We start from the raw sequence: 25,225 nt of genomic DNA on the forward strand, positions 1-25,225 counted from the left end.
GCGGGCGATTTATGCAGTGTGGGCGGTTTGATGAACACTCCTACTTTTGACTGAAGTAAAAAAATTGTGACTAATTATAAATTATCATTCTTATGTTGTGACTAAAAGGTCGGTGCTAAAGGTATTAGTCACAAAAATCACAATTGTCACTTTTTGCTGTGACTAAAATTCACACTTAGTGACAAAAAATTTATATTATGACTAAAAAATTATCACTAAAAATAGTTATTTTTTTTTTTTATAATGCTTTAACTTGGGTGAAGAAAAGAGGGTGATTGTGTAATAAATTATTCAAACTTTACTTTCAATAATAGAAAATATTAAAAAAAAAAATACGTATATGATATTTATTTGGATATTTAATTTTTCTTTTTAAAACGTGTCAAAACTTCAAACATTGACATAAAGGAAAGAAAGAGAAAAATCTTCCATTATGCTAAAGATTTACTACATTAAAAATAAAATACAAATTTCTTAGGTCCTTTAGTTAGGGTACTTAATTAAAGTGAGGAAAATTTACACAAAATATTATTTTTTTTTTCTAAATTTATATTTATATTGACAAGACATTTTTTACAGTTATATTTTTTCTATCTTAATTTTTTTTATTATTTTTTTACTTATTAAAGCTTCAATTTTTTTTTCTTATCTTTATATTGTTTTTAGTCAGCTACTCTTTCTCTCTCTTATTTTTTTCTCATATTTTTATTTATATATATATATAAATATATATTTTTATATCTCATTTTTTTTAATACTTTTTCTCTCTCTTACAAAAAAATTAAGGGTACTCTTTCTCATTTTTTTATCTCTCCTTTTTTTTTTTTTTTTTAATGTTTTAAAGTTTATTCAAAGTTGATTTATGAATAATTTAAAGTGTTCTATAGTTATTTTCATGTTATTTTTATGTGTGTTTTTTTATATAGTTGTTATTTAGTTTATGTACATTTAATTTTATCGTGTATATTTTTCAGTTTATTTTAGACACTATTTTTGTTGTATATATATGAGCATTTATTTTGTTATTTTTCAGTTTATAGTTATTTTTGTATTATTTTTTACTTTAGAGAAAATTAAGTTGAAAGAATAAATCAAGTACAAAAATATAAATCAATTTATCAAAACTAAGTAAAATAATTTCAAATACAAAAACATATTGAGAAGTTGATATTATCTTGCTTATTGCAATTGGATCAATGTTTATTGTTTTTCTGTTGCTTTTATTTTTCTGTTATATATTTTATAATTATTTTCATGTTGTTTGTTAAGTTACTCTAGAGTTTTTTTTTTTTCAGTTGTGTATATTTTACTAGAATATAGTATTTTTATAATTTTGAAATTTTAATTAAACACGATTTTTTATAAAATTATTCTGTAAAAATATAAAAATCTTCGCATTACAGTATTTTTGTAAACTTTTTCGCATCTTACAATATTTTTAAAAGTTCTTTCAAAAAATTTAGTGTAGTGGTAAATTAATCATTTTCGAATAGTAGTATCTTTGGAATATTAATTTGGATATTTAATTTTTTAATTGTAAACGTGTCGTAACTTCAAAAATTGGCATAAAGGAGAAAGAAAAAAAGTCTTTCATTGTGCTAAAGATTTAATACATTAAAAACAAAATAAATAATATTTGAAATATTGCCCCGCTAACAAAATTCTTAGGTCCTTAAAAGTTAGGATACGCGATTTAAGAAAATTTGACACCAAATTCGTTCATTTATTTTTAATGGAAAAATAAGTTTTATTAAACTTCAAAATCTGCCACCAAGCAAGGTCGTAAATTAGTTAGAATAGAATCTAAATTAAAGTGACAATAAGGATGTAATTTAGTAGCTTAAAGCTGTAGATAAACTGTTAGAGATTTTATAACAATAGAAGAAAATCAAGATTTATTACAACTCTATTGTAAAATAATACAAGGACTAAAATAAGAGATTGATTAAATATATGTTACAATACATATATATACACTATATATATTACATATATATATATGAAAGGTAAAAGAGAAGATTAGTAATATAATACATGTATATATATATATATATAACAAGAGAATAATATATATATAAACACTCACTTACAACCTTGAGTGTAGATTAGTGGGGATCACCATGACTTGAACAAGGTATTACACTTTTGTCCAAAAGCTTATTTCCCCCTAACTCTAAGCACTAAGGGAACTCTCTAGGAAATAGCTTTGGGAATTATCAAGCCTTTTAGGGTTTTCTAGCAAAGTGCTTTCTTGATAGAAAACTTCATCACCAAAATGAGCACCTTAGACCTCTTTATATAGTGTTTAGGATATCACCATTTGAAATTCAAACTCATAACCCCTATAGATGTTATGGACTCAAATGTAACTCTTACACACACCATAACTCCTATAGCATTAAGAATTTCAAATAAAGATGTGTAACATCTTTTACACTCTTAATGTTGGTGATAATGGTGGAGGTTACTCATAGTAACAACTCCCCAAATGTTACAAAAAGATGACAACTAATATAGTTATATGTTACATATTATTAGTTTATTACACATATTTAATCTATATATTATATTATTTATAAACTTTTGCAAACTGCCTAAACCAAATCAAGATAACCCGATAAAAAATATAAATCAAAAAACCCGACAAACAGACTTTATATTGGCTGGATTGAAAATAATATCAACTTATCCAATCAACTCGAATTAACCCGACCAACTCGATTAAGAGGTTTTTTTTCTTTATATATCTGTTTTCATTATATATAATCTATACATAATATAATTTATATACATATTTAAAAAAAATTAAAAGTTCAAACTAATATATTTCTTTCACGACAATTAATTTTAACTTTGAATTCAATATATATATTTATTTGTTTCGTTACAACAATTAATTAAAATATAACAATTTTTTTTTTTTTATGAATCAGGGAAGTTGTATTGCTCAAATCAAGAATTTTTACAAACTAATTGCAACCCTCAAGGCCCAAAAATAAACTATACAATTATCAAATGTTATACTTTCCTCTATTTACAATCTTTACAAACTTTGGAACCATTCTTTGTCTCTTTTTTTTTTCACTCTCTTTGGCCAACAAATTGAGATGCGCTGCTTAACAGTAAGCTTAACTTGCTGATTAAACGTTCTATATCCACCTGAGCATCTTCCCAAATTTTAGCATTTCGGGCACCCCACAGAATGTACACCAAACAAGCAGTGAAGGCAGCAAGGACTTGCTTCCTAAATTTGCTCACTTTAGCTCTTCCTATCCACCTTATTAACCTAAGCAGAGTGGCAGCAGTAGCATGCAGGGCCGACCCTAGGCATAGGCGGGCTAGGCCCGTGCCTAGGGCCCACACTTTTCGGGAGCCCAAAATAAAAAAATAAAAAAAATTATTAGGCTTTTATTTAAGTAAAATTTAAGTATATTATAAGCAACAAATATTCATAACTTTGTTGGTTGAGATGGATGGCATAATATCCAAGGTCATGGGTTTAAATCCCATAAGACTCTTCTTTTGATATTTTTTTTTATATATTTTTTAGGGCCCCAAAATTTAATTCGCCTTGGACCCATATATTTTCAAGACCGACCCTGGTAGCATGCCATTGCAACCAATCTTTTACTGCCTTTAAACAACTTGTAGCAACTGAGCAATCAAAGAATAAATGGGAACATGTTTCTATGGCTTGACAGCAAAACACACACTGATCATCTCCTGAAATTCCCATCCAAAGTAACCTGTCTTTTGTTTTTAGCCTTCCCTGGTGATTAAAGCTCATATTTATACATTTTAAATATTTAATTATGCATATAAAATTAATTTAAATTAAATATTTCTTATTTTTTATGGTAAATTTATTCTAGTCAAAAATATTTAATTTATTTTAATTTTTGTATTATTTTTCAGATTTGAGCAAAATGGTATAAATAAGCAAAAAGAGATCAAGAGGTCTATACATTGAAGGCCCAATGAATGGAGTCACCCTAACCCATCTTTCCAATTAAAGTCTCATCATGGGCCATTTATTCTAAAGCCTAATGTCCAACTCCATTTCATACTATTATTTGGGCCAAAGTAAGACTTCAATTTGGGCCAATTACATGTCAAGGAAGCTCTTGCCCAACTCCAATTACCATAAAGGTGGTCTTCCTTCATAGTACATAATATGTACTAAGTTGAAGTCAATGAAAGCTTCATTAACTTGCCAAAGTGACAGTCAGACCAAAGGAAACTAATAAAACCACCCACGTATCAACATGCTCTTTTGGTGGGCCTACTCTATTCTCAAATATTAGTAGCGTGGTGAACAAGCTTGTCCAAGCCACGATTTCTACTAATCCAAGTTCCCACTTATGCTTAATTATCTCACCATTTGTGCCAACTTGCCCACTACATACATGATTATATCACAACTACCATCAGATTTTCTCTATAAATAGACCCCAAAGCAAGTGTAAAGATATCAGATTGGAGAGTAGAGAAAATACACTTTGTCATTCTATTTTTATCTCTTATTACTATTTTATCTATACTTACTTTAGTGACAAAAATGAGTGTATTAGAATAGTAATATTGGTGAGGTTAGAGTGTAACTTTTGCAATTCTTATTTCTATTATTGGTATTGATTCTTTTGTGTTTCATCTCCATATCTCATTTTTATTAAATTGTTCTCCATCTTCTAATTTTTCTTCCAAATTTAATAGTATCTTTTATATAAGTTCAGTCATGCTTTTCTTATGTAAGTTAGGCTATTAATATTTTGGTATATTTATTATATTTTATGTCGTTTGCTGCATTCTGCCAATAGTGGTATTTTGTCGATTTATGATATATAATATGATATGCTGTTAAGTTAGAGGTGAGATTCAATTTATTCAAGATTATTTAATTTGTACTCATAATATATATATCTTTCAGTTGTAATTAATGGTGTAGAATTACAACTGTGTTTTGAATTAATATCGGTATTAGAATAGGATTTGCATAACTACATTTCTACCTTACCAAACTCGTTATCTGATCACACTCTTTAACTCATCATTTTATTATTTTTACTTCATTCACATTTCTATCATTTTCTATTTATTCTAATCTTTAGTGGTAATTTACCTCCCTGTGGATACGACATATAGCCCGTTTACTACCGCGACCGCAGTGTAATTAATTGGGCGACATCACCTGGATTGCAATCCATGTTATAAAACTGTGTTTGGGGGTGTTCAACCTCCCCCAAACTTGTTGACTCCGACTAACTTTTTCTTGATTCGGCCACAACAAATGATAACCCTTACCAACATGATAAGGTTGGAAAGAGGAAATCTGACCTGCAGTAAGCTCTTTAAACTGATCTTTCAGCATTACAAGCCTCCTCCAATACAACTACCTTGGTTTGGGGACTTGTAGTGCCACCAGTTTTCATCTCGGATATACACACAATGGATCCATTTCATCCAAAGACTATCTTCCTTATTTGAAATGACCCAAATGTATTTTTCCATAACCGCCTTGTTCCATTCACGCACCTTCCTGAAACCAAGTCCTCTAGTAGCTTTAGGATAACATAATTTATCCCAAGCTACCATGCCAGGACCGGCTGCAACCTACCCTTTCCATAGAAAGTTTCTACATATAGTCTCAATATCATTCACAATTCTTTTAGGTAATATCATTATCTGTGACCAGTAGGCATGAATTGTCAATAAAAAATAAATAAATAAATATTAGTGCTTGATTTGAGTGGGTTAACCCGATCAAATCGAGCACTAATACCAACTAAAATATAACAATTGAATGTAAAATAAATAAATATTAGTGCTCGATTTGGGTGGGTTAACCCGATCAAATCGACTAATTCACTAGGGTGTTGAAGTTTTATTTTTTTTTCTTAATTAAGCATGTTGCACTTAAATTTTCATAACTCAATCTTTATGTTGAGTTGAATAAAATGTAACGTAAATTGACTAAGCTGATCGACATACACATTTAATTTTAGCAAAAGTATGAGCTACTACATTAGTTGATCGTTTAACAAAATAAATAACAGTATTACTTAAACGGTCAAACAAATCTTTACAATCTTAAATGATCAAACCAAATAAAGACATTATTTTAGTGAAGCTTTGAATTGCTTGCACCAATCCATGAAAGTGGCCCCTGTATGCACTATTGTACCTATACCCACACTTCATGGAATTGAAGCATAGTTGGTAAACATTCGGTACAAGTAGTGGTGTGCATCATCCAATCTAATCCAATTAAACCAAACCGATCAATTACAAAAAGTTAGATATTTAATTACAATTGAATTAGATTAGATGCTAAAAGTTAGATTCTAATTGGATTGGATCAGTTATTGGATGTCAATCTCAAAATCCAATTAAAAACTGATCCAATCTAATTACATTTATATATGTTAAAAAATTATTCGTATAATAAAAATATTGAAAAAGATATTCTTGCTATGTGAAATTTTATGATTTTGATATAGTAATGACTGCCAAGTATATATGTGTATCTTGTTTGTTACTTCCATTTTCCGAAAAAAATAAGCATAATAGTATTTATCTTTTCTAGATCTGAGTAGAGAATGGAAAGTTTTGTTGTAATTTAGGCTATGGCCTGTAACTTCTTATGTCTTTTTGCTTGGAATTTTAATGTCTCGGCAACTTGATATTAAGGGGGTTGAGTTGATATGACATCAACAAAATTGTTTTACTTTGAGTTGACAGTGATTGCATGCCTTGTCATTTTGAGTTGTGATAAGAATTAATAAGAGCATGCATGATTGATTATATCAGTACGTAGAGGACAATAAGTCAACTTTGTGGGTTGGGTTATGTAAGTTCCAGGAAGCTAAGGTACAAATATCTCAAAGACTTTGTTTCCAAAACCAGTCCAACTTTTGCTTGCTTCCTCACAAGTCTGAACATTTTGCTTGCTTTACTTGGCTAGCTCGATCTTTTGTGTGTTTAAACTTTGATTTTTCTCAACTGATCATCAAGAATCATGGCTGAAGCTGTTCTCACTGTTGTCCTTGACAATCTGAGCGCACTCATCCAAAAGCAAATTGGATCTATTTTGAGTGTGGAGAAAGAGATGATAACGATGTGTAGCATGCTCTCAACCATTTCTGTTGTGATTGAAGATGCCGAGGAGAGACAATCAACAAATCGTGCTATAAAGGATTGGCTGCAAAAGTTGGAAGATGTTTCTTGTGAGTTGGAGGATGTTTTGGATGATTGTGAAGTTGAGGCCTTCCGAATGGAGCAAAATCATCTACAATATGATCACCATAAGTGGATTCGTAAGGTACAATCTTTTTTGTCTTGTTTGAGTCCTAAGCATCTTTACTTTCGTCACAATATTGCTAAAAAGATGAAAGAGATTGAGGATAGATTAGACCAGATCGAAAATGAGTGAGTTAATTTTCACTTGCGAGAGGTTGATGTTGGGGAGAGACGAAATCAAATTAGAGACAATCGTCAAACTGGTTCTGTTATTACTCAACCACATGTGTATGGGAGAGAAGAGGACAAGGAGAGAGTTGTTGGGGTTCTTGTTAATGATGCCATCAATTCCAATGATACTTCTGTTTACTGTATTGTTGGTTTAGAGGGAATGGGGAAGACAACTCTTGCCCAATGGGTCTTCAATGATGAAAGGATCAATGAGCATTTTGAGCTAAAGATATGGGTTTGTGTTTCTGAAGACTTTGATGTGCATAGATTGATCAAAGCTATCATAGAATCTAAAACTGAACGTGCTTGTGAAGCAATGGAGATGGATCCTTTGCAGAGACAACTTCAGAACATGCTTCAAAGAAAGAGATACTTGATTGTTTTGGATGATGTGTGGAATGAAGATCATGAGGAATGGGACAAGTTGAAATATGTATTGGAATGCGGATCGAAAGGTGCTTCGCTGGTTGTCACTACTCGTTCGAAAAAGGTTGCATCCATTATGGGAACAACACCAATGCATCACTACTTGACTGGTTTATCAGACGATGACTGTTGGTTATTATTCAAGCAATGTGCATTTGGTAACCATAGAGAAGAGCAACTTAATCTTGTGAATATTGGAAAAGAGATAGTGAAGAAGTGGAAGGGAGTTCCATTAGCAACAAAAGCTTTAGGTGGCTTAATGTGTTTCAAAAGTGAAGAGGAGGAGGTGTGGCTTTCTGTTATGTGTAGTGAGCTTTGGAATTTACCGGAGGATAAAGCTTCCATCTTGCCTGCTTTGAAGTTAAGCTACCTTCACCTTCCAATAGAGGAGAAACGATCCTTCTCTTATTGTGCTATATTTCCAAAGGATCATAAAATAATAAAGACACTAGTAATTCACCTTTGGATGGAAGACAGGTTGATTTCTTCGAAGCCAGAATTTGAACTTGAGGTGGAAGACGTTGGAAGCTAAGTTGCTTAAAGACTTTGACAGATTTCATTGTGGATACGAGAAAAGGTTGTCAATTGGATGAATTAAAAGACCTGAACATAGGAGGTGTTCTACACATCAAGAACCTAGAAAATGTGATCATGAGTCCAATTGAAGCTAGATTTGCTAATCTATCAGCCAAAAGAAGTCTAGAAGGACTGTATTTGTGTTGGAATAACAACGAAGATGAATCTGAAGAGAATGCAAAAGAGGTACTCGAAGCTCTTGCTCCTCCCACGAGTTTGAAATGGTTGGAAATCCACTGTTACAAAGGTGCCCACTTCTCGTCTTGGTTCCGTGATGACATCCATAGAAGTGTTGTTCGCATCACTTTATCTTATTGCCATAACTGTAGAGAACCTCCGCCGTTTGGGAAACTAACATCTCTTCGATATCTTGAAGTATGAAGAATGAAGTTAGTCCAGTTCATTCACAGTTATGAAGACTTAAGAAGTAGCTTTGGATGTTTAAAAAGTCTTGAGATTGTGAATTTACCGAATTTGGAAGGATTTTCAAAGCATGAAGTTGGAAATGAAATGTTCCCATGTTTGTCTCCCTTGGAAGTGACTATATGCCCGAAATTGAGCTTACCTAAACTAGGATCTGTTAAATCTCTGAGGGTGGATGATGGGCGACAAGTGTTACTAGAATCCATCTCTAATCTCTGTAACGTCCCCGCTTCAAGCCTCCATTGGGTCCTTACACCCACAGAATGAATGGCTCTTATACACGAGTGCGTCACTCTAGCTGCTTCATGGACTGATGACTGACCCTACAGACCAACACGAGTGTTTTCAGCGTGCTTTGTCCTCACTCACACGCATCCTGGAAAAACTTCCCAGGAGGTCACCCATCCTTGAAATTGCTCTAGGCCAAGCACGCTTAACTGTGGAGTTCTTTCGAGATGGGCTACCGAAAAACAAGATGCACCTTGTTGATATAGGTAGTACCAATCAATCCATTTAAGCCCTCTTCAACTGTGTAGTCCCATACCTACACAAGCCTCGTAATCATCCCACTTGACCTTCCCCAGGCGGTGTGGGATTGCACAGCTTACCCGGTATTTCCCCTTACGGATCACGGGACTACTGACTGTCACAATCACCCCCCCTTACGGGGTCCGACGTCCTCGTCGACCACACTTTCGGCTGGGTCAAGGCTCTGATACCATTTGTAACGTCCCCTCTTCAAGCCTCCATTGGGTCCTTACACCCACAGAATGAATGGTTCTTATACACGAGTGCGTCACTCTAGCTGCTTCATGGACTGATGACTGACCCTACAGACCAACACGAGTGTTTTCAGCGTGCTTTGTCCTCACTCACACGCATCCTGGAAAAACTTCCCAGGAGGTCACCCATCCTTGAAATTGCTCTAGGCCAAGCACGCTTAACTGTGGAGTTCTTTCGAGATGGGCTACCGAAAAACAAGATGCACCTTGTTGATATAGGTAGTACCAATCAATCCATTTAAGCCCTCTTCAACTGTGTAGTCCCATACCTACACAGTCTCAGAATCATCCCACTTGACCTTCCCCAGGCGGTGTGGGATTGCACAGCTTACCCGGTATTTCCCCTTACGGATCACGGGACTACTGACTGTCACAATCACCCCCCTTACGGGGTCCGACGTCCTCGTCGACCACACTTTCGGCTGGGTCAAGGCTCTGATACCATTTGTAACGTCCCCTCTTCAAGCCTCCATTGGGTCCTTACACCCACAGAATGAATGGCTCTTATACACGAGTGCGTCACTCTAGCTGCTTCATGGACTGATGACTGACCCTACAGACCAACACGAGTGTTTTCAGCGTGCTTTGTCCTCACTCACACGCATCCTGGGAAAACTTCCCAGGAGGTCACCCATCCTTGAAATTGCTCCAGGCCAAGCACGCTTAACTGTGGAGTTCTTTCGAGATGGGCTACCGAAAAACAAGATGCACCTTGTTGATATAGGTAGTACCAATCAATCCATTTAAGCCCTCTTCAACTGTGTAGTCCCATACCTACACAGTCTCAGAATCATCCCACTTGACCTTCCCCAGGCGGTGTGGGATTGCACAACTTACCCGGTATTTCCCCTTACGGATCACGGGACTACTGACTGTCACATCTGTATGGTCTTACTCAGCTTCACATGGAGCGTTGTCATTTGACTTCCCTTCCCCAAAATATGCTACACAACCTTAATGCGCTACAGTTTCTAGAAATCAGAAATTGTCCTGAACTCACGTGCCTACCAGAGGGAATGTTCTGAGATTGTTCGTTGCGGAGAATTTGCATCGCTGATTGTGAAAAGTTAAGATCATTATATGAAAGTTTTCAGAATCTTACTATGCGCAACCATCTAGAACTTAATAATTGTCCAGCAATTGAAGAAGGGTTTCCAAGTGGTCCTAATCAACTCATATTTCTCCAACATCTATCTATGGGAGGCTCCTATGATGCTTCTCAAAGGTTGCCTGCTCTGCCCGAAAGCATACAGCACCTCTCCTCACTTGAACATTTGAAAATATTCATGTTCTCGGAGCTTTCATGGAAATTTTACAACTCTTAGGGCTCGTTTGGAACGTCGTATTAAGTCGTATTGTATTGTATTGTATTATATTGAATTGGATTATATATCATAATTTTATATAATATTATGTTAAACTTTAATTTATACTAAAATATTATATATTTAGGTGTCCATAAAAGTTAATACCACATATAGTTTTACATAAAAATATTACATAAAATACAATTTAATATAATACTATACAATACAATACGGTGTAATACTGCGTACCAAACGATACATTAAAGAGTAAACATCATATGTTGTCTAGATATGGAATGTATTCCTACGAGCATGCAAAGGCTGACCAACCTAAAGACATTGTAAATCTCTGTATATATGGTTGATTATATTGCTAACTTTTCATTCCTGGGATTGAGAAGAGATAACTATATGGTTTTCTAACAATAAAGATGAGCTGGGTTTCTTTTGAAATTCAGTATTTGAAAATGGTTTTTGGAATGTTTTGCAGAAAAGCATTGAGAATTATGTTCATGTTCATGTTCTCAGCCTTCTAAGAGAATGAAAACAAATCCTATGTTATCAGGTAAATAAAACTCAAAAGAAATATGTCTTTTCTAAAAGTTGCAGACTCATTATAGTTTAGAATTAAATGATCCAATGGAGCTCAAAGAATTCTAAATATGACATGGTTGTTTCATCTAATACAGGAAATCTCGAATCACCTTCTAAGAGCAACAGAGATGAATTTGCCCCAACTGCTACCACAAAAAAGATGAAATACGGACAATAATTTGAAACTAGGTGATTGTGTGTGTGTGTGTGTTTGTTTTTGCTTATGACCTCTTCTCTTGTTCTCTTTTTCAGCTTATAATGAAGTTGGAACACTAAAATCCTTTGGCATTCCATCATATAATCTTCCAACCCTGTCTTTTCTTGGTAACAGAACAGAATGGTTTGATTGTCCGATAGTGGTACTGAACTGCTACTTTGTAATTCAGTTGGATCCAGAAGGAAAGAAGAAGGCAAAGGGAGATGTGAGAGTAGAGTGAGAATTGAAACAAAGTCATGAGATGCAAATATGATTATGAATGTGTAAATAAGACTTGTTAATAATTTACCTTATATTATTATATACAAAAAGATGCTTCAATGAGTACTGTTTCCAATCTTACACCTTTTTTCTTTAATTAGAAATTATGACTGCTTTCCATTGTTCTATTTCACTTAAAGCTTCCCCTAAAAGGTCAAGAATTAAATATATTAAATATATTACAATATATTATAATTAACAAACTGCTGAATTTATAGACAGACAAAAGACTACTACCAATAGAGATCATCAACACCATCTTAGATATTTGTGGTTTTTAAATACTTGTAGACATGTTTCAAAAAAAAAAAAATACTTGTAGACATGAAAGTTTTAACACTAACATTATAGGTTAGTTGAAATTATCATTAGATAGCTAGCAAACTATAAAAAAAAAAAGAAATAAAAATAAAATCATTGGCCAATTTTATTTTACAAGAGATTCTTCATTAACGCTATAGAATTAAATTGAAATAATTAATAATATCAATGTATAACAATTAAGTAACCAATTACTAAAAAATCAGTTACCTAACAATATCGATCAAATTAAAGACAAAAGAGTTTGATTTGGCGATCAAAATGTGGGACATGATTAATGATTTTGGCAATAAGGAAGTGGAGCTCCGTCCTGTTTAAGTGGCTCACAACAAGGATTTAAACCAAAAGATTGTTGCTTTACATTTTGATATTGAGATATTTGCAGAGAAATTCTCTTAATATTTATAATTGTTACATATGACTCTAATTAAAAAAATTAGTGACAAAAATACTTTATCTTATAATTTTGTTGTAGTCGTATTTTTTTTTTGGCCATTATGACTTATTATTAAACTATGTATTAATAATAAATTAAGAAAATATATCACCATGTGTTTTTGAACTGATACTTAACTGACTTAATTGACATTTAATAATAAAAAAAAGAGTATAATTACAACAAAATCGTAAAATAAAGTAATTTTATCATCATTTTTTTAATTAAGATCATATATGTAATAATTACAAATATTGAAAAAGTTTTGCGGCTTTTGATTTTCTTTCTTATTATGTTAAATGTTGTGATTTTGAAATTGATATTCTAATAGTGGTCATATTTTTTAACTTCCAACTTTTTTATCATTATGATATAGATAGATCTCCTCTTTCAAACTCATGCCCTTGAATGATATCATACCCACTTGCACCAGACCATCATCACATCTAATAATGACAAAAATTAATATTTGTCTTCTAATTTTGTAGTAGAAATTTAATCAAACAATATTTACCCTTTGCATCTACACAATTGAGAATCCAAATTATAAAAACTTTATGGTAAAATTATAAAAATAATCCCTATTAAAATTGCATAACTTACTTGACAAACCATATTCCATAATTAATTGCCAAAAGACATAATTTGAAAAGTGTAAAAATTAAATATAAAATGTAAAGAAGAAGGTGGTCGGCCCCCCACAAAGAAATACATAAATTAATAAATAAATAAAGGATTATTTTACAAATAGACAAAAATAATTAAAAAATTACAAAAATTCGTTTTCAATTTTAAATATTTTTATGATATTTTTTTATTTTATTTACAGAAAATACGGTCTTTTTATGTTATACCCTTGTTAATTTATTGTTAATTTTTTTATTATTATTTATTGTTTTGATGTTATTTAAATATTATTTTCATGTTATTTTTATGTATTTTTTATTGTTTTCGTGTTGTTTCTATGAAAAGTTTTAAAAATATAAAAAAAATTCTTTAAACATAAAAATATAATTTTTTTTATAAAAAATAGTATCTTATATAATTATATATATAGCTGTTAGCTAAAATATACTAGTTTCTACATTCTAGACCCACTTGCTTTAAACTTTGTATAAAATTATAAAAATTAGTGTGAATAATAATAATAATAATAATACAACCTCAATTGATTAATATTTAGAGCAACCTTTCTTATTTTATCTTTTAAATTATATCATTAAAATCTTTTTTTTTTATTTTACAGCACATTTTATATTACACTATACATTAATTTTTTCAAAATCATCACTAAAACCTTATTTTTTTTAAAATTTTATTATATTTACTCATTTCAAATATATAATATTAATATATATACACATATCCACATAAAAAATAATTTTTAAAATTTAAAATAATTAACAAATATATTTAGACCAGTAAGTAGTATTCTATAAATGTAAAAAATAAATAGTGTATTTTAAAAAAACTTAAAAATGAAGAAAGAGTTTAGAACATCTGTTGTAGAGTATTTTTAATATGCTTCTTTAAATTTAATAAAACTTCTCTATTTTAGAGGAACTGTGTTGTGAGTGCTCTTAGATTTACTTTTATGCACTAACCTAATAAAAATAGTGTAAATTAACACTCAGATTAGTTAATAACCTCAATTAAATTATACCATATATTTTTCCTACTGTAATAATAATAATAATAATTTCAAAATAATAATAATAATGATGCTGATAATAATGATTGTTAAAAAAAAATCAAATAATATTAAAAATTAGTGTTTTGTAAAAGTTATCGATTTTTGTTAAATGACAATTTAAGTCTTATATTTTTTTAAAATAGAACATAACACACCTCATAATTATCCAAAGGTGTCATAGACTATAAAATTTAAATGAGATTGATGGTATCGAGATTGTTCAAATATCGTTTTGGTGCATAATTTTTCATCTATTAATTATGCATTTTTTTTTAAAACTTGATTATTTACTTTTACAATGCTTGGCAGCATAAGCAACTAATGTCCTAGTGGAAGACTTGACTTTTGTAATTTTACAGTAAATAAATGTGTTTCAACTTTCCAACAAATTTCACAAACAATTTCCTTGTAATTTCCAATAAATAATTATATATTTAAATAATTTCCAATTCATCATCATAAAAAAAAATAAATTACAAAAATACAAATAAATTGTATTCAGTAGTCAATATTTTTCTATATGAGTATTAGTATTAGTATATATGCATGATTGATAAAAAAGTATAATAAAATATAATTAAATATGTGAAGGAGAATAAATCTAATCTATATATTTGTGTGGATTAGATTACGTACGTAAGGTCCAAGATACAAATATCTCAAAGCAAAGTCTTTTGCTTCCTTCCTCACAAGTCTGTCTCATCACAATTTGGTTGCTTTGCTTGATTTTTGTCATCTGCTTTTTCTCAACTGATCATCACGAATCATGGCTGAAGCTGTTCTCACTGTTGTCCTTGACAATCTCAGCTCACTCATCCAAAAGCAAGTTGGATCTGTTTTGGGTGTGGAGAAAGAGATGGAGAAGATGCGTAGCATGCTCTCAACCATTTCTGCTGTGCTTGAAGATGCTGAGGAGAGACAATCAACTAATCGTGCTATCAAGGATTGGCTGCAAAAGTTGGAGGATGTTTCTCTTGAGTTGGAGGATGTTTTGGATGACTGTGAAGCTGAGGCCTTTCGATTGGAGGAGGGTCTTGCACAAGACTATTCATGGATCCGAAAGGTACAATCTTCTTTATCTTGTTTGAGTCCTAAACATCTTTACTTTCGTCATAATATTGCTAAAAAGATGAAAGAGATTGAGGATAGATTAGATCAGATCGGGAAAGAACGATCCATTTTTCAGCTGCAAGAGATTGATGTTGTGGAGAGAAGAAATCGGGTTAGAGAAAGTCGTCAGAGTATTGGTTCTATTATTACTCAGCCACATGTGTATGGGAGAGAAGAGGACAAGGAGAGAGTTGTTGGGTTTCTTGTTAATGATGCCATCAACTGCAATGGTACTTCTGTTTACTGTATTGTTGGTTTAGGGGGCATGGGAAAGACAACTCTTGCTCAATTGGTCTTCAATGATGAAAGAGTCAGTATTCATTTTGAGCTGAAGATGTGGGTTTGTGTTTCTGAAGACTTTGATGTGCGTAGATTGATCAAAGCTATCATAGAATCTGGAACTGGATGTGCTTGTGAAGCAATGGAGATGGATCCTTTACAGAAACGACTTCGGGACATGCTTCAAAGAAAGAGGTTCTTGATTGTTTTGGACGATGTGTGGAATGAGAAACATGATGAATGGGACAAGTTGAAATATGTGTTGGAATGTGGATCAAAAGGTGCTTCGGTAGTTGTCACTACTCGTTTGAAAAATGTTGCATCCATTATGGGAACAACACCAATGCATCACTACTTGACTGGTTTATCAGACGATGATTGTTGGTCATTATTCAAGCAACGTGCATTTTGTAACCGCAGAGAAGAGCGCCCGAACCTTGTCGAAATTGGAAAAGAGATAGTGAAGAAGTGCAAAGGAGTTCCATTAGCAGCAAAAGCTTTAGGAGGCTTAATGCATTCCAAAAGTGAAGAAGAGGAGGTGTGGCTTTCTGTTATGCGTAGTGAGCTTTGGAATTTACCAGAGGATAAAGCTCCCATCTTGCCTGCTTTGAAGTTAAGCTACCGTCATCTTTCAGTAGAGCAGAGACGTTGCTTCTCTTATTGTGCTATATTTCCAAAGGATCATAAAATAAGAAAGACACTACTAATTCACCTTTGGATGGCAAACGGGTTGATTTCTTCAAAGTCAGAACTTGAGGTGGAAGATGTTGGAAATGAGATGATTAATGATTTATGTTGGAGATCATTTTTCCTAGATATGGAGAAAGGTCCATTTGACAGAACGTATTTTAAGATGCATGATTTGGTTCATGATCTAGCTCAATCTATAATGGGTGACAAATGCCGTAATGTGGAGGCTGATAATCGTACCATTCACTTGCAAAAAAGAGTTCGTCACTTGACGTTAAGTGGACGGGGGCAAATTCCTAACATAGCAAGTACTGAATCCTTAAAGACATTCTTCTCATCATCAAATAATTCAGATCCCAGTGATATTAAATTAAATTTTCGCTCATTACGGGCTTTCGAAAACAATGAGAAACATATTTGTAGAATATCCATGTCATCATTAGTCAATAATTCCCAACATCTTCGCTATTTGAATCTCTCAAGAAGTGATGTTAAAGTCCTTCCCGATTCCATTTGTTTGCTACACCATTTGTTGACTTTAGACCTAAGCTATTGTGATGAACTTCGTAAGCTACCCAAACACATGATTCGCTTGAAAGGTCTCCGCCATCTTTACATTCAAGGCTGTAGCAGATTATCACACCTACCTCCAAACATTGGTAAGCTAAGTTGCTTAAAGACTTTGTCACGTTTCATTGTGGATAAGAGAAAAGGTTGTCAATTGGATGAATTGAAAGACCTGAACATAGGAGGTGATCTAGAGATCAACAACTTAGAAAATGTGATCATGAGTCCAATTGAAGCTAGATTTGCTAATCTATCAGAAAAAACAAACCTCAAAAATCTGAGTTTGTCTTGGAATAACAATGAAGACATATCTGAAGAGAATGCAAAAGACGTACTCGAAGCTCTTGCTCCTCCCACGAGTTTGAAATTGTTGGAGATTGTCAATTACAAGGGTGCCATTTCCCGTCTTGGTTCCGTGATGACATCCTTGGAAGTGTTGTTTACATCAATCTGTCTAATGGTCGTAAATGTAGAGAGCTTCCTCTTTTTGGGAAACTAACATCTCTTCGACACCTTAAAATATATGAAATGTACTTAGTGAAGTACATTGACAATCCTGGAGACCTAAGAAGTAGCTTTGGATGTTTACAAAGTCTTGAGATTAGGGATTTACCAAATTTGGAAGGATTTTCAAGGCATGAAGTTGGAAATGAAATGTTCCCATGCTTGTCTTCATTGTATGTGGATAAATGCCCAAAATTGAGGTTACCTAAACTAGGATCAGTTAAGTCTCTGAGGGTGTATGGTGTTAGCCAACAGTTAGTAGAATCCATCTCTAATCTCTGTGGTCTTAATGAGCTTGAGATGAGTCGTTGTGATTTGACTTCCCTTCCCCAAAATATGCTACATAATCTCACTAGTCTACAACAACTTACAATTCGGGATTTTTGGCGGATTCAGGAGTTGCCGTCTGACTTCCTCAATGGCCTTATTGCGCTACAGTCCTTAGAAATCAGATATTGTTTTAAACTCAAGTGCCTACCAGAGGGAATGTTCGAACATTGTTCATTACGGAGAATTGGCATCGATAATTGTCCAGCACTTGAAGAAGGCTTTCCAAGTGGTCCTAATCAACTCATATCTCTCCAACACCTATCTATAACTTCTCAAAGGTTGCCTGTGCTGCCCGAGGGCTTGCAGCACCTCTCCTCACTTGAATATTTGGAAATATCATATATCTCAGAGCTTGCGTCGTTGCCTGATTGGCTTGGAAATCTTACAACTCTTAAAGAGTTAGCGATCTTATATTGTCGGGATTTGGAATGTATTCCTATGAGCATGCAAAGGCTGACCAACCTAAAGAAATTGCGTATTTGGAAGTGCCCAAAACTGGAGCAGAGATGCGAGAAGGAAGTCGGGGAGGATTGGCACAAGATATCTCATATTCCACATGTGGATATTTGGAGATGAGGGAGAAGGAAGATGAAGATCTAGAAAATGAAAGAATGTTTCAATTTGTCTACTTCCGTTGCAACTAATTAAGGTATGTGATTTTACATCTTTGTATGTCTTTTGAAACACTTAATTTTGTAAATGAATAATTAAGTACTTGACAATAATCATGTTGATTGGTTGTTGAAGGTGGGATGATATGTTGGCAGCAGAGAAATGTGGCAGCTGAGAATGCCGTACTCATTCATTGGCTTCTATAAGGGGATCAGCAAATAATGTGTGCTCGTTCATTGGTGGGATGATATGTTAAGCATTTAAATGCAAAGTTTTGGGTATTTTTGAAAGGCTAGTGCAGTGTCAGTGTGTTGTGTTTGGGTATTTTGGCTCTTGTTTTCCTCATTCTTTATAGTTGGTGTTTGTATGAGGACAAATTAATATTGTATTTGTTTTGGAAAGACTACTCTTACTCAATAGTACTCATAATGTATTTATTTAATTAGCTTCTATAATATAAAGCAAAGCTGCATTTATATATATCAACAATAGGACATTTCTGTTTCGTTTTATATCTACAATTTTGAATAATCTCTGCAACTTGACATTAAGGACATGTAACGCCCCAGTATTTTGCCTTATTTTACAAAAATACTATTTTCATGCATAATTTGAAAAGATAAAAAATAATTTAAATACAACAGTGGATTTTAAAAAAAAATCAAAATGCAACAGAGAAGGATCCTTCATTTGTAAAACAAGATACAGTAAGTAAATAATTTTAAATAATGCATTTCCACTGTGTTAGATTTATCAACTGCTTAAAATAAAACTAAGGCACCATCGGCGTTCTAGATCGTTTGTCCGCCCGTAGCCGCTCACAGTATACGTACCAGAACTGACCATTGCTCACTATACATACTTCCCCGTCTAATACCCGTAGGGAAAGTAAGGGGGGGTGAGCTAAAAGCTCAGTAAGGAAATGCTTATCAAACAATACCATATAATATCACACATACCATTAATGTATTTATTAAGTTTTAGCAATATCATACATGCTCTTTTATAACTATAACCAAATAACTGTACATATGGAAACCTTTATCATACAAGTCTATACTATTTGTTCACACCGTACACATATACAGAGATCATAACTCCAATATCATACTCATAACATAATCATATCAATACTATAAATAATAATGTCATTATCACAACATTGGCATATCATAGCCATTACTTACATAACCCGGGCCTAGCCTGACCCTACAATATCCTGGGCCTAATCTGCCCATATAATAACATGGGCCTATGCAGCCCTACCATTGTTATAGGATAGGGTATCTCTATATTCAACAGTAACATCACTGCATCATACCCACCATAACAATCTCATACACGACTCAGTAAAATGCAGGGTAGGGTATCTCTACATTCAACGGCCTTATCCCGTATCATACCCCACCATGGTCCCCCACTTTACCTGAGACGTTAGCATACAACATACAACATATAACATGCAACATACAAATACATCATACAACACACAACCTGAAACATACAAATACAACATACAACATATGCAAGTCATACAACCATAATCTATGTATCAATTCACAAAGTCATATTGTGTCCATACCACACATTCTCAGTACCATATACATATTCATAAAAACAAATCATAAGTCATATTTCAATACATAAAGAATTTAAATTTATCCAGATAAACACATACAAAACTATCTAATTTCCTTACCTCAAATCCCGCTGCTTAAGAGTTGTTATCTCGTCACTACTACCTATAATAAGACATGGGTCAAGGCCCTAATATTAAAATTCGTACTCTTACAGTACAGCAGAAAAATTACTATTTTTGACCAGCAACTACACTAATTCAGTAAAAGTTGTCTTCATAAAAATTATAGGAAATTCCATTATCTTTCCAACGATATAAAGATCATTAAAAATGGATTAAAACTGAGAGAGTTATGATTGTTTTACTGAAACTATTTCTGAGAAGGAATATGGAGTAACGAATTATACGACTTAGCAAAAATACAAACTTTTTGTATTGAAAGGTTCAGAAATAGAAGATAACATCTTCATGAAAGTTTTAGGAAATTAAATTCCCTTTCCAATGATACCAAAATCTCTGAAATTGGAATTATATTCAAAGAGATATTACAATTTTACTAAAACAGTTTTGGAAGAACAAGATTCAAGAAACGAATTACATGATATAGAAGGAAACTAACTTTTCGACATAGTATAACTCCGAATTCACGAAATGTTTCTTCATAAAACTTATGGAAAATTGAATAAGCTTTGAAACCATATATAGATCATTAAAAATGGACAAGAATTGAGAGAGTTATGGTATTTTAAGTGAAAGTACTTTTTCTGGGAATATGAAAAAAAACGATTTACAACAATATCAGAAAGATGATAATTTTCGACATAGAATATCACCGAACTGGTGAATAATTTCTCGATAAAAATTTTAGATCATCGAATAAGCTTTCTAACGATATAAAAATCGCTGGAAACGGATCAATATTGAGAGAGATATGACTATTTTACTAAGACAATAATTTTCAGAAAAAAATAAAAACGAGATTTCATAGTTTAACCTAAAAGTTCACAACAATAAGTGGAAGAACTCTCTTACCTCTTGATGACTCTTCTTAATCAGTGCTAGATCTTGAAATCTCAAATTTTTAGAATGGTGATGATGATCTCAATGTTATGTTGATGAAAATCATGAGTGTTGTTTGGCGAAGAGAATGAAACAAGAAGGAAAATTATAAATCTTTGATAGGTAGCGAGATGGATAACTTGTAGGATATAGGATTTTATGAGTGTCCTCTCTAAGAATTGTATTCAGGCTGAAAGAAAGAGATTGAGATTGAGTTTTATTTTTCTTAGGGTTAGAGACTCTGCATATTACGTATCAAGAATGTGATAGATTTAGGTTTTATAATCTAATTAAATCTATAAAAGAAAATAATAAAATAACCCCTATAATCTGATGCTAATTTAACTCTAAATAGAATAATTAAATAAAAATCTTGTTGGTTAGATATAAGTTTTAAATTTAAATTTTAAAACTTAGGGTTTCTATACTAAATTTAACAGGTCGTCACTTAGTAACCTAATTTTGACCCCAATAAAGTTAAAATTACGATGAATCTATTTCTACATAATTGATAGATCTTTGAATTATCTTTCCAACGCCACTGAAATCACCTCAATCCGAGCTCTAGAACTCCAGATATGATCATTTTAGTAAAACAGTTTTTAATCCTGCGAATTTATCCAAACCTACGAATTTTTAACATTAATTAATTAAACTCACTAAATATATTATAAAACCCTAATGGACCTTCATATTGGGCTTTAATTAAACGATTACTTACTCTGTAAAAATACCATAATATTTTACTTTCGTAGTTAATACAACTTTAACTCTCTCTAGAAAATTGGTACAACTACTCTAAGCAATAATATCAACTCACTAACAACACAAAGAAACAAGATAATTATCCTCGCTCAATTAATATCCAAAAAAAAAAATTAAATACTATTTTAATCTGGATATTACATTCTACCCTCCTTAAAAGAAATTTCGTCCTCGAAATTTAACTTACCAACACTCGGGGTGTTGAGTCGTCATGTCTTTCACCACTTACTGCATTACCTCATTATCTACCATATATATGGACCCAATAAACATGCATTTAACCTATGTCTTATCGGTCAATCCATAACACATAAAATATACACAACTTAATTAAGTATTATTATTTCTCTATACATTACTTAAATACCAAAATGTACTCCATCATAATAACTTACATATACATGCTTTAAATACTAAGTTTTGCAATCACATGCTCGTAATATATGAAAAGTTTTCTTTCTCTTATGATCATCCTTACATGCCATTAAGAGTGAAATTATTTATTCTTCTATGAGCATCCTTACATGCCATTTAAAGTAACACTAATTATTCTCTAAATGAACATCCTTACATGTCACTTGAGAACACATTATACAATACAAAATTACAAACACAAAGAGTAGGGTAGAAGACCTTATGCAAACTTGTCTTTAATCATTCCCATTCTTTAGTTGAATGTTATTACCTATAAAAATCTTACTTCTCTACTTGATTTTCTACTATAAGGCTACAATGTCATTCTTTCAATTTCATAGGTGTTACCCACTCATCGATAGACACTTGTTCCATGACACTTGGAAATAAACATTTAAGCTCTTTAAAAGGTCTTCTATATATAAATATTTAATGATCCATTTCGACCACCTTTTTGTCTAACATTCACCTCTTGATATCCTTTATCCATGTATTCATTGCACTTGTCACACCTTCCCATTTTCCTAGGTAACCACTGTCGGTTCCTTTTGTAGTCTCTTTCTTGTATCACTATATTGTATTTTCTTTGCTAATCTCTCCTATGGTGCTTGGTCCTCCATTACCCCCTTCAATCAAGTTGACTTGATTATGAGATTAGCTAGTTTTCTATACTAACTTTTATCTACTTTGGTATTATCTTGCTATAGTGGTGAACTTTGAATCTGTAATGCCGATAGATTCTGATAGTTATGCTCAATGATTGCTTCTTCTAATATACTAGCCATCTAAGGTATCACATAATTTCATACTTATCATAGCATTGATTATCCCAGCCATATTCATGCCCTGTATATTGTAGCCTTCTTTAATTCACCAAAAAAATATCTCAACTTCTTAATTGTACTTCTAAAACTTTTAAATCTCTTAAACATACATTCCAATACTGATTATTTACTTAAGACTATACCATATATGTATTAAAACATAGAAAGCCCAATAATAACCCTTTTAAAATAAGTTCAACCCTACCATGGCTTATCGTAGCCTAACTATTTATTATATGTTGACTTTTAACAATAAGTCAACCATACCAATCTCACAATGTATCGATCAGCCAAGTTATCAGGGTAAGAATACTATATATATAATTTGTAAACTATGCCGAACAGACCTTACTCTGTCCATCACTATTATACCTCCTATACCCCTACTTGTATTTGATTTATTACTGGAGACTCACTATTTATAATTCCTTAGTCAGGAATTTTTTATTCTTACTTCCCATACTACCTTTAAGCACAAGTCAATAATTCGTTCAAGCGTCTCATTTTACATCCAAACGCCACCAAATTATCAATACCTATCTTGGTTTTTTTTCTTCTTCTAACTTTTGCACTTTCAATTGGACAAGACTTAGTAGTGTGCAATAAGTTAGTTATTGTCAGCTTGAGAGAGTCCTTCCAAAGATCTCTATTACTGGCTTTTTAGATTGAGAAAAATATCTAATATTTTTCCCTTTTTTTTTTTGCTCTTAACAATTTTAGCTTTTGACAAATCCATAGTCATTTTCTTCTCGGGCACTATAGGGCCTAGAAACACCATCTCTTTTCAGCAGGGCTGGACTTTGTGAGTTTTCCTCTTAGTTTCTCATTAGATGACACTCCAACATACTTATACTATTGCCCATAATATAAGTCGTAATTGGATTGTAGTATCCTTTGCTTACGTTGTGCCTTGAATTCCTTTATGTTGCATGAGTGTATTTACTAATCCCAACACTTATCAAAAACTTGTATAGTCCTTGACATGCCATGACATTCTTCAATATATGTTACTTTGGTCCTAATTGTGTCTCACTTTTCTCCCGTCTCTAAGTGAGGCTTTCCTAACATTTTCTCATTGAGCTATACTCCACACCATTGTTGTTGTATCAGCGAGTATTTGGAATCTAGGGATGTCACCCTTGAATGCTAATTCCTCCTCTTTCTCAAGTTTTTGAATTTGCGATCTACTCTCTATAGTTGTTTGTTGTACACCCGCCACAAAGCTGCATCCACAATCTCTTAGTTGTGTAGTTGTGATCAATTCCGAGTAGTCACCCTCTTAGTTGTCTCTCATTCATGTTGTACCCAAATTGTTAGCCGTGTCTGGACTTTTTTTGTCTTTCTCCTTTGAAAATGTCTCTGTCGAAACCATACACATTTTTCTCTATTATCTCCTCCACCAAGTAGATGACCTTGAGTTTAAAGTTTACAACTTTCCTTCGGTAATCTAATATTTGTTGATGCTCTGCTTATCTCTTAGTGTTTAAGATACCTTCATAAGTTATTACCTCTAGTAATTTTATCATGTCTCTTTCTAACTTCTCATTTTGGATTCTATTCAGCACACTACACTCCTTTCTATATGATGGCATCGTCCTCTCCTGACTCATTTCTATAACATACTTATCTCCAATGTCTTTGCATACAGTACTCATACTTCTTACCATCTAATTTAGGAGTGTGTAACTTATAGAATATCCAACAAGATAGCACCTTCTCCTTAAAGATCTATTATTTCATCCTTCTTAATAAGTAGGTTTCGTAAATTATACTGTCCCAGTCTGGTATAACGTCTACTATTCTAAGTCATCCCTACTTCCTATATGTTAGGCTTCCATTCATGGCTAGGTGTAGAGACCGCTTCTTCAACCATTCATAGATAGGTGAAAATATATGCGTCGGTACTTAGTTGGCTATTGGTACATTTCATTATGTGCTTCAAGTTCCACTACTAGTGTTGGTGATATTTCGCTAAGCCTGTGAAAACTC

The 25,225-nt window shown here is 32.7% G+C and overlaps 2 protein-coding genes across 2 annotated transcripts; both read left to right on the forward strand.

Moving 5' to 3' along the window:
* The first annotated feature begins 7,015 nt into the window (after positions 1–7,015).
* Positions 7,016–8,425, forward strand: LOC133033960 (putative disease resistance protein RGA3). Its single transcript, XM_061109004.1, has 2 exons — positions 7,016–7,318; positions 7,451–8,425. The coding sequence occupies exons 1-2, from the start codon at positions 7,016–7,018 to the stop codon at positions 8,423–8,425; spliced, it is 1,278 nt and encodes a 425-aa protein (XP_060964987.1).
* A 6,646-nt stretch (positions 8,426–15,071) lies between these two features.
* On the forward strand, positions 15,072–19,075 carry LOC115720835 (putative disease resistance protein RGA3). Its single transcript, XM_061109755.1, has 2 exons — positions 15,072–18,632; positions 18,731–19,075. The coding sequence occupies exon 1, from the start codon at positions 15,270–15,272 to the stop codon at positions 17,646–17,648; it is 2,379 nt and encodes a 792-aa protein (XP_060965738.1). The 5' UTR covers positions 15,072–15,269; the 3' UTR covers positions 17,649–18,632; positions 18,731–19,075.
* The last annotated feature ends 6,150 nt before the right edge of the window (positions 19,076–25,225 follow it).

This window comes from Cannabis sativa, chromosome 2 (assembly GCF_029168945.1).
Source record: "Cannabis sativa cultivar Pink pepper isolate KNU-18-1 chromosome 2, ASM2916894v1, whole genome shotgun sequence".
Lineage (NCBI taxonomy): Eukaryota > Viridiplantae > Streptophyta > Magnoliopsida > Rosales > Cannabaceae > Cannabis > Cannabis sativa.